General features: G+C 38.9%; 1 protein-coding gene across 25 annotated transcripts in view; it reads right to left on the reverse strand.

Annotated features, from left to right (window-relative positions):
* DMD (dystrophin) overlaps positions 1-13462 on the reverse strand; it is a 2312475-nt gene that overhangs the window by 112950 nt on the left and 2186063 nt on the right. For all 25 annotated transcript variants that reach the window (XM_054251383.2, XM_035288503.3, XM_054251382.2 and 22 more), the window contains one exon: positions 2183-2257. In XM_054251383.2, coding sequence (XP_054107358.2) covers positions 2183-2257 — 75 coding nt within the window. The remainder of the gene's footprint in view (positions 1-2182; positions 2258-13462) is intronic.

The raw sequence follows: 13462 nt of genomic DNA on the forward strand, positions 1-13462 counted from the left end.
ATTTCTTAGAACATATTACCACTGTTGAGCAATGCATGACTATACATATATTTCCATTAACTCCTCAGTCCCCTCCAGCTAGATACCACCTCACTCTTCTCCCTTTCATAAATAAATTCCTTCAAGAATCATTCATACCATCTCTAATTCTCTGCTTTTTATTTATTTTTGAACTCAGCACACCACCTCCACTGTGCCTCTAAAATCTCACCGAAGTTACTAGGGACCTCCCTGTTGCTAAACTCAACTGGCACTTTCCCCAACTTCATCCTGACATCCCAGCAACATCTGACCCTGGTGACGGGTTCTTTCTGTCTCCCCATGGAGTATGTGGCATTATAACCTCTTGGAATTTTCCTTCTCTCCTGCTGGCCATTCCTCTGCAGTCCCTTTTGTAGGTTGTTTATCCTGTGTCCTATATCACTCTTCCCTTCTCACTCTACACTTTCCTGGAGCTATCTCATCCTCTCCACAGTTACAAGCAGCACCTACAGGCTGATGATCCCTAAATATTGTTTGTATATTTCCCCTGAGCACCATAGCTCCGCATCTAACCTTAGTAGACAAGTCCACCATTCACCTGATATCCCAGGCCAAGTACCTAAGTGTCTTCCTTGACTCCTTTTTACCCACCACATCAAGCTTGTCCAACCTGTGACCTGTGGGCCATATGCGGCCCAGGACCACTTCTAACGAGCCCCAATGAATTTGTAAACGTTTCTAAAATATGATGAGATTTTTTTTACAATTTTTTTTTTAGCTCATCAGCTATTGTTCGTGTTAGCGTATATTATGTGTGACCCAAGACAATTCTTCTTCCAATGTGGCCCAGAGAAGCCAAAAGATTGGACACCACTGCACCACATCAAATGAATCGCTGAGGCCTGTCAAATCCACTTCCTAAATATTTCTGAATTCTCTCCACTTATCTCCATGACTACTCTGCTAATTCAGGCCACCACATTGCTGGTTTAGATTACTACAACAGTTTTCGCTCCTGTCACTCCCACAGTGCACCAATACATACTCTGTTCCACAGCAAGAATCATCTTTCTAAGTGACAATCTGATTATGTCACCCCCGGGGCCAAATCCCCTGACCTCTAAATTCCTTAACTTGGGTTTTAAAAACCTTGCACAATCTGCTTCCTGCTTCTCTCTCCAGCCTATTATTTCACAATAGACCTTTCCCCTGGAATTCTGTGCTTTAGCCATACTGACATGTTTCCAGTTCCTGAATGTGTCATGCTTTCCCTGGGCCCCTCAGCAGATACTCTTCCTTCTGACTAGAACATTCTCCCTAGATGGAGAGCTGCATAGTCTTCTAGACTTACCTAGCTTAGACATCACCTCTTCAAACAAACATTCTCTGAATCTCATTCCACAGTTAGGTGTTCCCACTGTTGCATAACTAAATATATGACATTAAAATGATCTTGAAAACAGAAACAAGATTTTTTTACTAATTGTAGACATTCTTAATACATTTGCTTATGTCTACAAATTTTATGAACACCCTGGTTATCCCCTGTTAGACAGTAAGTTCCATCAGAGTAGAAACTGTGCCTGTTTCATGGGCATGTCATCAATGCACACAGACCCTCAGACAATATTACATCATAATTCACTTTGTTGGTAAAGGAGAGTCATACATAAACTATCTGATGACATGATAGAGCTGCATAACACTTCAGGATTTTTCCACAGATGTATGATAAAAAAGGAGGAAAGCAATTCTGTCATTTTTCCTCTACCACAGCATGAATCTGTATATTAGCATTCAAGCTAATAAACCACACATCTATGAATTTTGGTTTAGATAAGATAGTCACATCTAATAAATACATTTTGTAAAAAGAAAAAAAAACAAAGGCAGAACAAGGAGAGATAATGCAAGTTTCACTAAATTATGGATGGAAAATAAAGTAATTACAGTCGGAAAACAAAAATTATCACTATCTTAATTCAACATCAGAAGCTGAGGAATGGTGACAGGAATGCTTCTAAAAATAAAGCATTCTAGGCAAACTCTAGGCCAAGTATATATTAAAGAATGAATTCTATGTTGCAACAGCAATTGTGACATCTATTTCTCCCCTCTTTTAGTGAAAATGTACCCAACCTACTTTTAGTTCTAAGTAAAGACATATTATCAAGATCTTCAAGTACTGGCTAATACTTACGGCAAAGGGCCTTCTGCAGTCTTCGGAGTTTCATGGCAGTCCTATAAGCTGAGAACCTGACATTATTCAGGTCAGCTGAAAAGGGGGAAAACAAAGATCATTTGTTATTTCATCAGGAAGCAGAGACAAAACCCCCCAATGATTTGCCAATAACTACAACCACCGCAAAAATAGCCTAGAAAAATATTGTGTGTATGCTCCAAGCTTTCAGAGGTAAAATTCTGTTAATGTGGGGAAAGAAAAAATAATTCATTTTGCCCTGTAACAATGAGGAAAGCTAAGTTCTGTGAAGACTACAGTGCAGTAGCCTGAAGGGCATTCATGTAGTCCTTGTTCCCAAGACGAAAGAGATGGACAGGGATTTTTTTTTTTCTAGAAAGTAATCTGGATCTAATGTAGTGAATCTTTACTGCACATGATTAAAGAGAACAAGAAATATATTATTTAAATAGCTATAAGACCTTAAACAATCAAGTGGCAATGTAACATTTTTTTCTGAATATAGATGTTATACATACTCACTTTGGATAACTTAGACATTATATATATGTATATATATATAGATATATATATATTTTTCAAATAAATCATCCACAATCCCATAAACTCAAAACAGGCACAACTGGCTGGACTCAGTGGCTCATGCCTGTAATCCCAACACTTTAAGAGGCCAAGGTGTGAGGACTGCTGGGGCCAGGAGCTTTAGATCAGCTTGGGCAGCAGAGTGAGACCTCATCTCTACAAAAAAAGTTTATATAAATCTTTTAAATAGGCACTGTTAACATTTTGAGTGTTTTTATTTTTTGGCCCAACATATGTGTCTATGTGTGTGATATGTATTTTTAAATATAATTTGCATTAAAATAAACATTTGGCTGTATATTCTACAGTACAATCATTCTAATGTTCAGCACTGAATAACAACAATGTATGCTACTGTGGTTTCTACAGTCACCTGTCTGTCAAGCCCTGACTCACATCACCTAGCAGGAAGCTATATTTAGGTGATGTTCTTACTCAAGTCTGCACAAGCCTTGATAGATACTGGGCTACATTTATTTTAGGGACCCAGCTCTACAAAGCTCCTTGAAGATAAGAACTCTGTCATTCTTCTACTGTCATTTTTCCTAGCAACTTAACATACAATTGCTCTCTGAAAAAGCTGGTTTAACACAGATCATGGACTGACTGACCAATTGAATGAATCAATAAAAGAATGAAAGAAAGAAAAAGTACACTGACATACATGACTAACTGCCATAATAAATGGCACCTACAAAACCAATTCTAATGAGGTGTTAGGAAACAGCAATAATTCAATTCATATCCAAGTCACATGGGTCAATATTTTCAGCTTTATGGCCATTGCAGAGACCAAACATAAAGTCTGAATTTAAACTAGGGGAAAGAAAATGACGTTTGTAATTTACTTGAAACTATTCAGCATACACTTTTTTTAAAAGGTTGGAATACCAAACCTTGGTGAGGATATGGAGCAACTGGAATTCTCATACACTGTTTGTTGGGAATGTATGACAACTTTGGAAAACCAATCAGTCAGTTTCTTAAGAAATTAAACATATATGTATATTATGACCCAAATATTCTTTTCCCAGATATTTGCACAGAATAAAACATATGTCCACAAAAAGATGTACGTGAATGTCCATAACAGTTTTATTCATAATAGCCCCAAACTGGAAACCAATAAGGCAATAGATAAATAAACTGTGGTAAAGTCATTCAGTGGGATATACTGTGCGATGAAAAGGAATTATCTACTGATAATGCAACAATGTGAACTGATCTGAAAAACATTAAGCTGGGTAAAAGAAGCCAGGCACGAAAGAGTACATACTGTTTGGTTACATTTATATCCACTTCTAGAACAGACAAAACTCAGCAACTTTGCCAAATGGCAGCCTGGGGTGTGGTGGGAGTAGGTAACTGACCTCAGAGGAACACAAGGGTGTTTTCTAGGTGATTGAAATGTTATATCTTGATTGGCATGGTGGCTACACGAGTGCACATATTTGCCAAAACCCAACCTGTACACCTAAAATGGAAGTATTTTATACTGTTTAAATTATGCCCTAATAAGGTAAATTTTAAGAGTCTTTAAAAACCGTCACATGAACAGTACACTATAATGTATGTGTGTGTTAGCTTAAGCTACGCTGTAGAGGTGGTCAGTTGTCTTAATCAGGAATGAACTCCCAGGGTGGTTGGCTAGCAATTAATCAAAAAGTCTCACACCAGAGGAGGCCACTGTAAGTGATTCAGTTATATTTAGCTCTTATTACACGAGGGGTTTCATTAATTATCCTAATTAATGTTAAGACGGGCTTGTGTTAGTGATATTAGTGGTTTGTAAAATATGAGGATTGTTGAAAATCATTTAGAAACATTCCCTGCCTTTACATTAAGTTTAAGAAGAATCCAGTAGGTTCTCCATCTTTAGAAATGGTGTCCTAGACTGAATTCCAAAATGTCCAGCTGTGGTTCACTGGATTCTTAGTGCCAAAATTCAGTTAGATGGTTGAGAGAATCCTACTGCTGGAACAATGGTTCTCAAACTTGAACAAACATCAGAATCACCTGGAATGGATAGTTTAAAGATGCAGATTTCCCAGGCCCTACCTCCACATTTTCTAATTCAGTGGGTCTGGGGAGGGCCTGGGAATGTGAATTTCTAGTAAGTCTCCAGGTGATGCTAATGCTGCTGGTCCAGGGATCATACTTTGAGAACCACTCTAATAGAAGACTGGCCTGTGTAGACTGTGAGCCTCTCACACCAAGCACCCCAAAAGACAGAATTGTGACTTCACTATGTCTCTGGCACAGGCTGTAAGACTGTTTTGTACCTATTGCCTAATAAATGTTCATAACTGACAGAACTTGTTCTGAGACTTGCTTTCCTTATAACCTGGCAGCTGAGAGGTGGTTGAGGGCAGTCCTCGCCTACATCTAACCACAGGTGACTACCAACACCTATTACAGAGAACCTATGTGGGTCCCTGTTAGTCAAGTGTGATTTGCAGAAGAACAGCATCAGTATCTGCTTGGAGCTTATGAGAAATGCTGAATCTCAGGCCCCACCCAGATCTGTGAATCAGAATCCGTATTTTAGTAAAGTCCTCTGGTGATTCATATGGACATTCTTTAAATGCATATTTTAATACAGTTTCTTGTTCCATGTTGTTAAACTTCAAGTATAAATTCTGGACACCAACCTGTGTTGTCTTTTTTCTATCTTTCTATATTTCATTTTGTGAGCTTTTATTAATAGATTATTTAATAACTACTATAGTCAATTACACCAAAACCTCCCCTCTGGGATATATTGGTGAGTCTCTTGTTTATGATAAATACCAATAAAAGGTATTCAATAAATTAAAAGCATTTCAGAGTATCTTGAAAGGCTGTATATACAGATTGCTTTGTGAAGAGAATTAACATTTGCCTGGATGCTGTCCTTTGGTGAGCAGCACTTGATCTATTTGGGTCCCTCTAATTATTCTTCATTCTCTCTCCCCTAAAACATGTGGTTTTTCTTTTGTTTCTTTTGCCCAGTTATCATTGCTTACTCATTTAAGTGATCTCAGCCAACTCATGGTATGAGTGGTCATGTGGCATTAATCCATGAGAAACCAATTCCCGTCTCTGCCTCCAGATTGGTGCAACAGCATTCACCAGTACCATCAGATTTTTCCTACACTTGCTAGTATGGAGTTCCTTTAGACACACTCATAATTGAGTCGCTTTGGCTCTTCATAAAATAAGCAATGTAGAGATATGGAATTGGTCAAATACAGATCCCTTTCCGTTAACACCAGCCTGCAGCAGTTTCCAAGGGATAAGCATCAAATCCCAAAGTTTCTTTCACTCCTTTACTTTCACAAAAGTATTCAGTGCTAGTTTTGTGCCAACCAAACATCTTGTAGAAGATACTGGCTAAAAAAGTTTCTCTTTTTTCCCTTTCTAATCCTCCTTTTCCACTGCCTCTTAACTCATGTGCCTAGTTTCCTACCATCTTTCTTCTTTCATAAAAAGAAGATTCCTCTCTTATGACCTCAATTGTACTCTCTTTTCCTATTTTCCTGGTTCTATTCAGCATTCAGAGCAAATGGTCTAAATGAGGTCACAAGCTCCATCCAAATCTTACAGTTCATATCAAGAATTGGCAAATTCCAGTAGCTAGAGATCCAAGTGGGAGAGGCAAGAATGATCTGATTCTTTCAAGGCATGAATATTAGCGTGGAACAGTATCAGAGACAAGCATCTGGAAGGTTTCCACTCTAGCAGTGCTCTCAGCTTCCCTAAAGCATTCAGACTCTCCTCCTTCTAAATACTTCTAACTATGACACATTCTGCCTCTAGTTAATCCTGACAGCTTTTCAGCCTACCCCCAACCCACCGTAGTGAATAAGCTTTCTGACACCAGTTTTCTATGCACCAAAGTCCAATCCATTCTCAAACAGTGATTCAGGCATACCAGAAAAAAGTAGCAGGGAAAATGTTTTGTTTCCATCACAATGCTACCAAAGCCATACAAATGTATATCCGGTAACTGTCAGTGAACTGCAACAGAGTTCTGGTGCCCTAAAAGTCCTACTACTCAAGAGAGTTAACTGCCTGTGTTGTCTGAGTCTGCATGTGTTGCTAGGAATCTGCAGAACCAGTCCCTCTGGCTTACAGCTGGAAGAGATAAGTCTCTGCCTTGTGAAACTGTGTAGGATGCACACAGAACCCTCAAGATGTAATACAGCTGTGAACAATGTGACACTGTTCTGGGCTAAAGCTTGGGATGACTGTGTAGCAGAAGTATGTATGCAGTTTAATAAAGCTAAAGAGTCCCCCATTCCCGTCCCCCATGAGAGACTGGTCTCTAATTTCCCTGGGAGCTGACTTTCCAGGACTCTGATCCAAGTTGTAATGAGCTCACTAGCTCTCATAGCCAGAACTCAAGAGGAGTGAGACTCTCAAGATATCAGTTATGCCATATTTCCATGGCAGCTGGGTGAAGGCGCACTTCAGAAGGATAAAAATGCTGAAATGTACATTTCTCTTCATAACTTGTATTATTTTATCCAGGGCTGGTTCTAGCCTATAGAGAAGTCTAGAAACGTAAGGAACAAAGGCAAACATCAAACCACCTACCTTCTCAAGTTGAATTTCCAACTACTGAAGTGATAGCCCATTCATCTTTTATTTTGAAATATGAAAGAAGTAATAGGCTTCTCTTCCCCCTTTGTTTAGCCTACGCATTTTTCTTGACTTTGGTAAGTATTTCTGTTTTATGACTTTCACTTTCACTCTGTGTAAAAGTAGCAGGTGTCAAAATTCACCAGAAAAGAGGAACAACTGGTCAAGTTTGTGTCACAAATCTATATGTTACATGCTTTTGAAAACATAGTGAGAAACACCTCAGCATTTTAAAGTCATGGAAGCATTCCAAAGATATTATAGAAAGAAAACATTAAGTCCCTTCATTTCAATTTTATAGCTGGTTTCTGTCTTTTAATAATACTGCACAAATCCTACTATCTCTGACTAAACTAGGGTCTAGAATTTAAAACAAGGAGTGTTTTAGTGTATCTTTCCAATGGCTTATGGAGACTTTTCGGAAAGGCCTAAGGTTTCAATGTGCCTATCTATTATAGCTAGAAAGAATGATAATGACCTCATTAACTTTATGAGTGGAAAGAGCTGTACAGCTAACGATTATTCCAACAGATAAATTGGTATAGTGGTCTTTGTTTCTTCATACCAACTCTCTTTCCCAGAAGAAATTTAATCCAAATCTCCCAGGTGATCAGAAGAGAAAAATAAAATTTAGAGCACATATGCTTTGCGGGGAGTATTGTTCTAAATTCAGTGCTTGGCATACAATGTGCATTACACTACTACTGCCTGCCTATTTTACTAATTTTCCAAATTTTCCCAAAAAGCCAAAACAAGGCGGTCTCCCCCTATTTCCCTATTATAGAAAGGTGGCATATTTAAAAATATACTATGTCTCCAATTTTCCAGTCTCACTCTTCCTGAAGGATTCTAATGGAGTTTTTGCATGACAAGTATTATTCTTGCCAGCTCAAACTCACTAGAACAGACAAGAACCACAGATCTTAATGAGGCTTGAGATAAATTGAGTAATTTAAATCAAGTCTGTCTTGAAAGCAAATTGAGCCAAAATATCCAGGCTTGCTTCAGAAGTCTAGAATTATTGGGAGCTCTTCAGGAACAGACCAGGAATTCCAGAACATATCTTTAAAGAATTAGCTGAGAGAAGACGAACACTAACACATCAGTACTTGTCTATAATTTTTTAGACATATTTGAGGCCTCTTACATTCTAAACTCGTGAAAACCTCATCATCAACAGAGAGCTTTACTTAAATGGGGGGAAATAAACCTACACACAAATAGGAATTATGCATTCATACCTGGCTGAAGTATAGAAAGTGCAGTCTGTGAATTTCTAATTACTATCAAGTTATGTTTCCAGATGTGACATAATTACTTGTCACCAATGACTCTCTAAAATTCTTCTAAAACATGGAGAGAAGCAATAAAGTATCTAGTATGGCACAAATGTGGAAGACTTAGAATGGAGGAAAAGAGAAAAAGGTTATGAAACAAAAAATATTGAGAAGTTCAACTGTGATATATAAGATAGCACAAAATCCTGGCTGTGGAATGTTTAAGGCCTTTCTGGCTTGCTCCTCTTCCTTGGCCTTCCTCAGCAGAATCTCACTACTTCTTAGCAACACTGTTATAGTGGCAGAGTTGCAATTCAAATTAGTTTTCCTCATTGTTAGATTCTCTGGTAAAAGATTTGTTGAGAAAGCAGCTTCTGTAACAAATAGCCGATAAAGTTTTTTGTGGGAGAACTGTGTATCTTAAGTACCAATTCTGGGGTCTGAATTCTCTCTGAGATAATGGAGGGCTGACTCATATAGATACTGCTGTGCTATGTTCCTTTAAATCAAGCTTCAAAAGTGGAAGGATCTGGGCTCTAATTCCCAAAACCTTTATTATATATAAACTATACAATCCATAATAATTATGGATCCATGAGGATAAATGAATTTCTGAAAAGCTACAAAGCAGTTTTGCCTAGTCTTTAAAAAAACTGTATTTTTATATATATATTTTAAATGTGTTTAAAATAACACAAATGACATTTTATATATTTCTAACATGTATATGTATATTTAAATATGTTTTTGAAATAATACTAATGATTAAAAAAGACTCTTTGGGCAGAACTGTTTATAACTTTTTAAAAGACATTCATCTATCCATAATCCTTTCAATATTATTGAGCATGCCAAGTACATGGAATACACTGGTAACCAAAATAAATCTTTGCCTTTATTAAGTTTGCAGTGTAGCGAATGAGATGGTTAACAATCAAATATTTATATGTAGGCCAGGCAAAGCAGCTCATGCCTGTAATCCCAGCACTTTGGGAGGCCGAGGCAGGCCAGATCACCTGCAGTCAGGAGTTCAAGACCAGCCTGGCCAACATGGCAAAATCCCGTCTCTACTAAAAATACAAAAAATTAGCCTGGCGTGGTGGCAGACGCCTGTAAGCCCAGCTACTTAGGAGTCGGAGAGGCTGAGGCAGGAGAATCACTTGAACCAAGGAGGAGGAGGAGGCTGCAGTGGGCGGAGATTGTGCCATTACACTGCAGCTCGGGCAACACCATCAAAACTCTGTCTCAAACAAACAAATATTCATAGGTACTGTGGTAAAATGGTGAAGGAAACATACAGGAAGTGATGAGACTGTATACATAGGAAACCATAGGTCAAAGAGACTTCTTGTAGAAGGTGACATTGAAACAAAGTCTTAAAGGATGATGGGAGCTTGCCAGGTAAGAACACAGCAGAGTAATTGGTCAGCACGTGCAAAAACAAACAAAAACAAACACATACACACACACCCCAAAAAAGCTCTGAAGCAGAGAAAAGTGTGGGCCTTTAAGAATCCCTAGAAGGCCAATACTGCTAAACTCTCAGGGAGGAAGGAGGAAGAGTAGGCACAGATAAGGCCTGACAGGTAGGCAGGGGGAGGCCCACTGCAGAGCCCTACACATCCTGTGAAGGACTTTGGGTGTTGGGACTTCTAGCTAAACACAGCAGATGGAGCAGACTCATGTGTCTCTTTATTCCTGAAACTCTACTAGGATGATAGAAAAGGAATAAAAAAAATGGCATTTACCCAAAAGAAAATTAACAAAACAGCAGAGGAGATGAGAACAGATCAGAGCTCCAGTATTTTGATGGCTTAGAAAATGACCTGCTGGTAACCAATTTAGGAGACCACAGAAATCCCAAGCTAAATTAATTTTGTTGGGGAGACAAGGAGATTGGGGCAGGGAGTGGGAGGAACTAACAAGAAGCATGCCAATTTATGTAGCCAAGAAGTCTCAGAAAATTAAAGGCTCCAGGCTTCTCTGAAGACTGAAATGTGACTGAAAATACAAGGACTGGTGGAAAGTCTGTAGAACCCTAAACACCTCCCCCACTTGCAGCTGAGCATCTCAGCCACCTGCTGCTTCACGCTGACAGAAGGCTGGAGGTTTAATCTCGAAGCTGCACCACACACCAGGGTGCATGAGGAGCAGTGAAATTTGGGAGTGGGAGAAGGCACTGGAAACAGAGGAATTCCATACCAGCTCAGCATACTGAAAGAAAGTAAATCCTTAACTTCATTTCCTACTCCTCAATTCCGTATTTAGTCTGCTGTTTTCTGTTAACTGATTTTAAAAAGCTCTTCTACCTAAGCACTTTCTTATTTGCCACTCATTATCTCCAGAAGGAACTTCAGCTTCAGCAAGGTATGCAGCCATGAAACTGGTCCTCGGTGATCATCCATACGTATCATCTTCTTCACGCTGCAGTTGTAACTACTCCAAGTCAAATCAACGCATCTCCCTTTTCAGAAGCAACTTACAGTCACACAGGCCACTTTGGCTGCTGGAATAAACAATACTATTCTGTTTCTTTGGCTTTAGTTGTTGCTCTCTTATCTCTTTTTCTCAATCACAACATGAGTAACTCATCTACTTACAGAACTCTCAGAATGACACAAACTTATGAATTTACCCAATATCCTTCAACTCTATGCTCAACTTCATTAATAAACCAATCTTAACACTCTCTTCATAAGTGAACACGCATCCCAGATTCTACAGGGCAGAGCCAGTTTCATTAAATTTTCCTCTTTGTTATAAAAAGTAAGTTACTAAAAATTATCAGATTTGACTTAATTTTTATACCTTTGTAAAGCCAAGTTCACAGATTTTTTTTTTAAATGTTGTGCCTTTGCTTTTTTGGATTGCAAAAACGTACTCTTCGTAATATGATTGACATTACCTTTTTTTTTTAATTTATCACCCTTTCTCACAGTTGAAAATTTTGTGGAAAATGTATTTTAATGATTAAAATAAATAACAGTAAATTTCCTTGTCTGTTTAACCTCATCTTTTGCCCTTTTCTCTTTTAAAAAGTCTTAACTAAATTTTCCTAAATGCTACTACCTTTTCTACCTTGGCCTTACCTTCTCAGCTTACTTATTTCTCTGCCCTTATCTCTCCAGATTTTAACATATGATCTTGCTCCCAAAATTCCATTTCAATTACTTCTCTGGTAACCACAGACCAGAGGGCACGTCACAAACTGGTTGAATTTAGTCTGCAGACTCTTTTCTTACGTTTGATTGGTTGGGCGGTTTGGGCTCACATAATGGTTTTTGAAATTGTTGAATGGTATGCCATTAGTTAAAAATCTGATGATTTTCAGTTATCTTGCTTCTCTGGAAGAACCTGAAGACCTGACAATAGAGACCCACATTCTTATAGAACAGTTAGCTGCAATGGAGATCTGTTAGCCCTAACAGAAGCTTTTCAGGTTGCCCCAGTTCCCACCCAGTCATCTTCAGTCATTCAAATTACCAGCTTGGCCCCAGGAGGCATTTCTTTTTAGATCTTTGCCTCAGCCTGACCACTCCCTTATTCTCCCAAAAGCTTTACATTTAGCCTTCAGTTACACTCTTTTTCAGTTCCATGTCAAGGCTCTGACTGTGCAGTCCCCTCCAGTAACTAGTTATTACCTGGCTTTCACTCAAATTACTCTATGGAAACAGTTGCTACTGGGTTTTCTGAAAACTTTCCAGCTATTAAGTCTTCGGATGCCACGTTTTTACTAATGCACTCAAACTAAATGATTGTGCTGCCAAAAATATTGCCTTAATACACTTACTGCTGCAGTACAAGAACAGATAGGAAGACAGAACAAAACCTACAATGAGTCTCTTGGCTATATTTCATTAAGTGACAATTACTTCTGCATTTAAAATCATCAACTGGCACTTACTTAAGCACCTATTATACGTCTAACTGTGTACTAAGCTCAGGGGTTAAATATTCAGGTTTCTAAAATATTGGGGGCAACAAAAAGATTATTCACCTGTACAAAGTCAGTACAAATAACTGGGGTATTTGTGATGTGTCAAGCAATAGCCCAGTTATGTGTCAAGCACTCTGGTTATGTGAGTGTCAAAGAAAAACCAGAGATGGACAGTAAAGTGGTAAAAACAGATTTCATTCAGGAATATTGCAATAGTGGGAAAGAGACTTCAGTATAAAGCTGGGCTCAACTCTGAATACAGCATGGACAAGTGGAAACTGATAGCTAAAGGGCAGGGTTGGTGGATGGAATGTTATTAAGAGGAAGCATCTGGATAAGGGGAATTCTGGCTAAAGAAACTTAACAGGGGCCAGGCAGCGGTGGCTCACGCCTGTAATCCCAGCACTTTGGGAGGCCGAGGCAGGTGGATCATGAGGTCAAGAGATCGAGACCATCCTTGTCAATGAGGTGAAACCCCGTCTCTACCAAAAATACAAAAATTAGCTGGGCATGATGGTGTGCGCTTGTAGTCCCAGCTACTTGGGAGGCTGAGGCAGGAGAATTGCTTGAACCCAGAAGGCGGAGGTTGCGGTGAGCCGAGATAGTGCCATTGCACTCCAGTCTGGGTAACAACAGCAAAATTCCATCTCAAAAAAGAAAAAAAGAAACCTAACAGGATTCTTGCTGAAGACAGGCCAGGGTGCTCAGACATCACATGGGGGATGGTGGAGGATAAGGAACCTCATCAGATATGAAAAGTGATTAGATATAAGAGGAAGGTGGTTTTTTGCTAAACTTATTTAGCAGGATTCTTGCTACAGCTGGATTTTACAAAGAAGTGCACAGGTGGGCCTAGGAGAA

The sequence above is a fragment of the Callithrix jacchus genome, chromosome X (assembly GCF_049354715.1).
Source record: "Callithrix jacchus isolate 240 chromosome X, calJac240_pri, whole genome shotgun sequence".
NCBI lineage: Eukaryota > Metazoa > Chordata > Mammalia > Primates > Cebidae > Callithrix > Callithrix jacchus.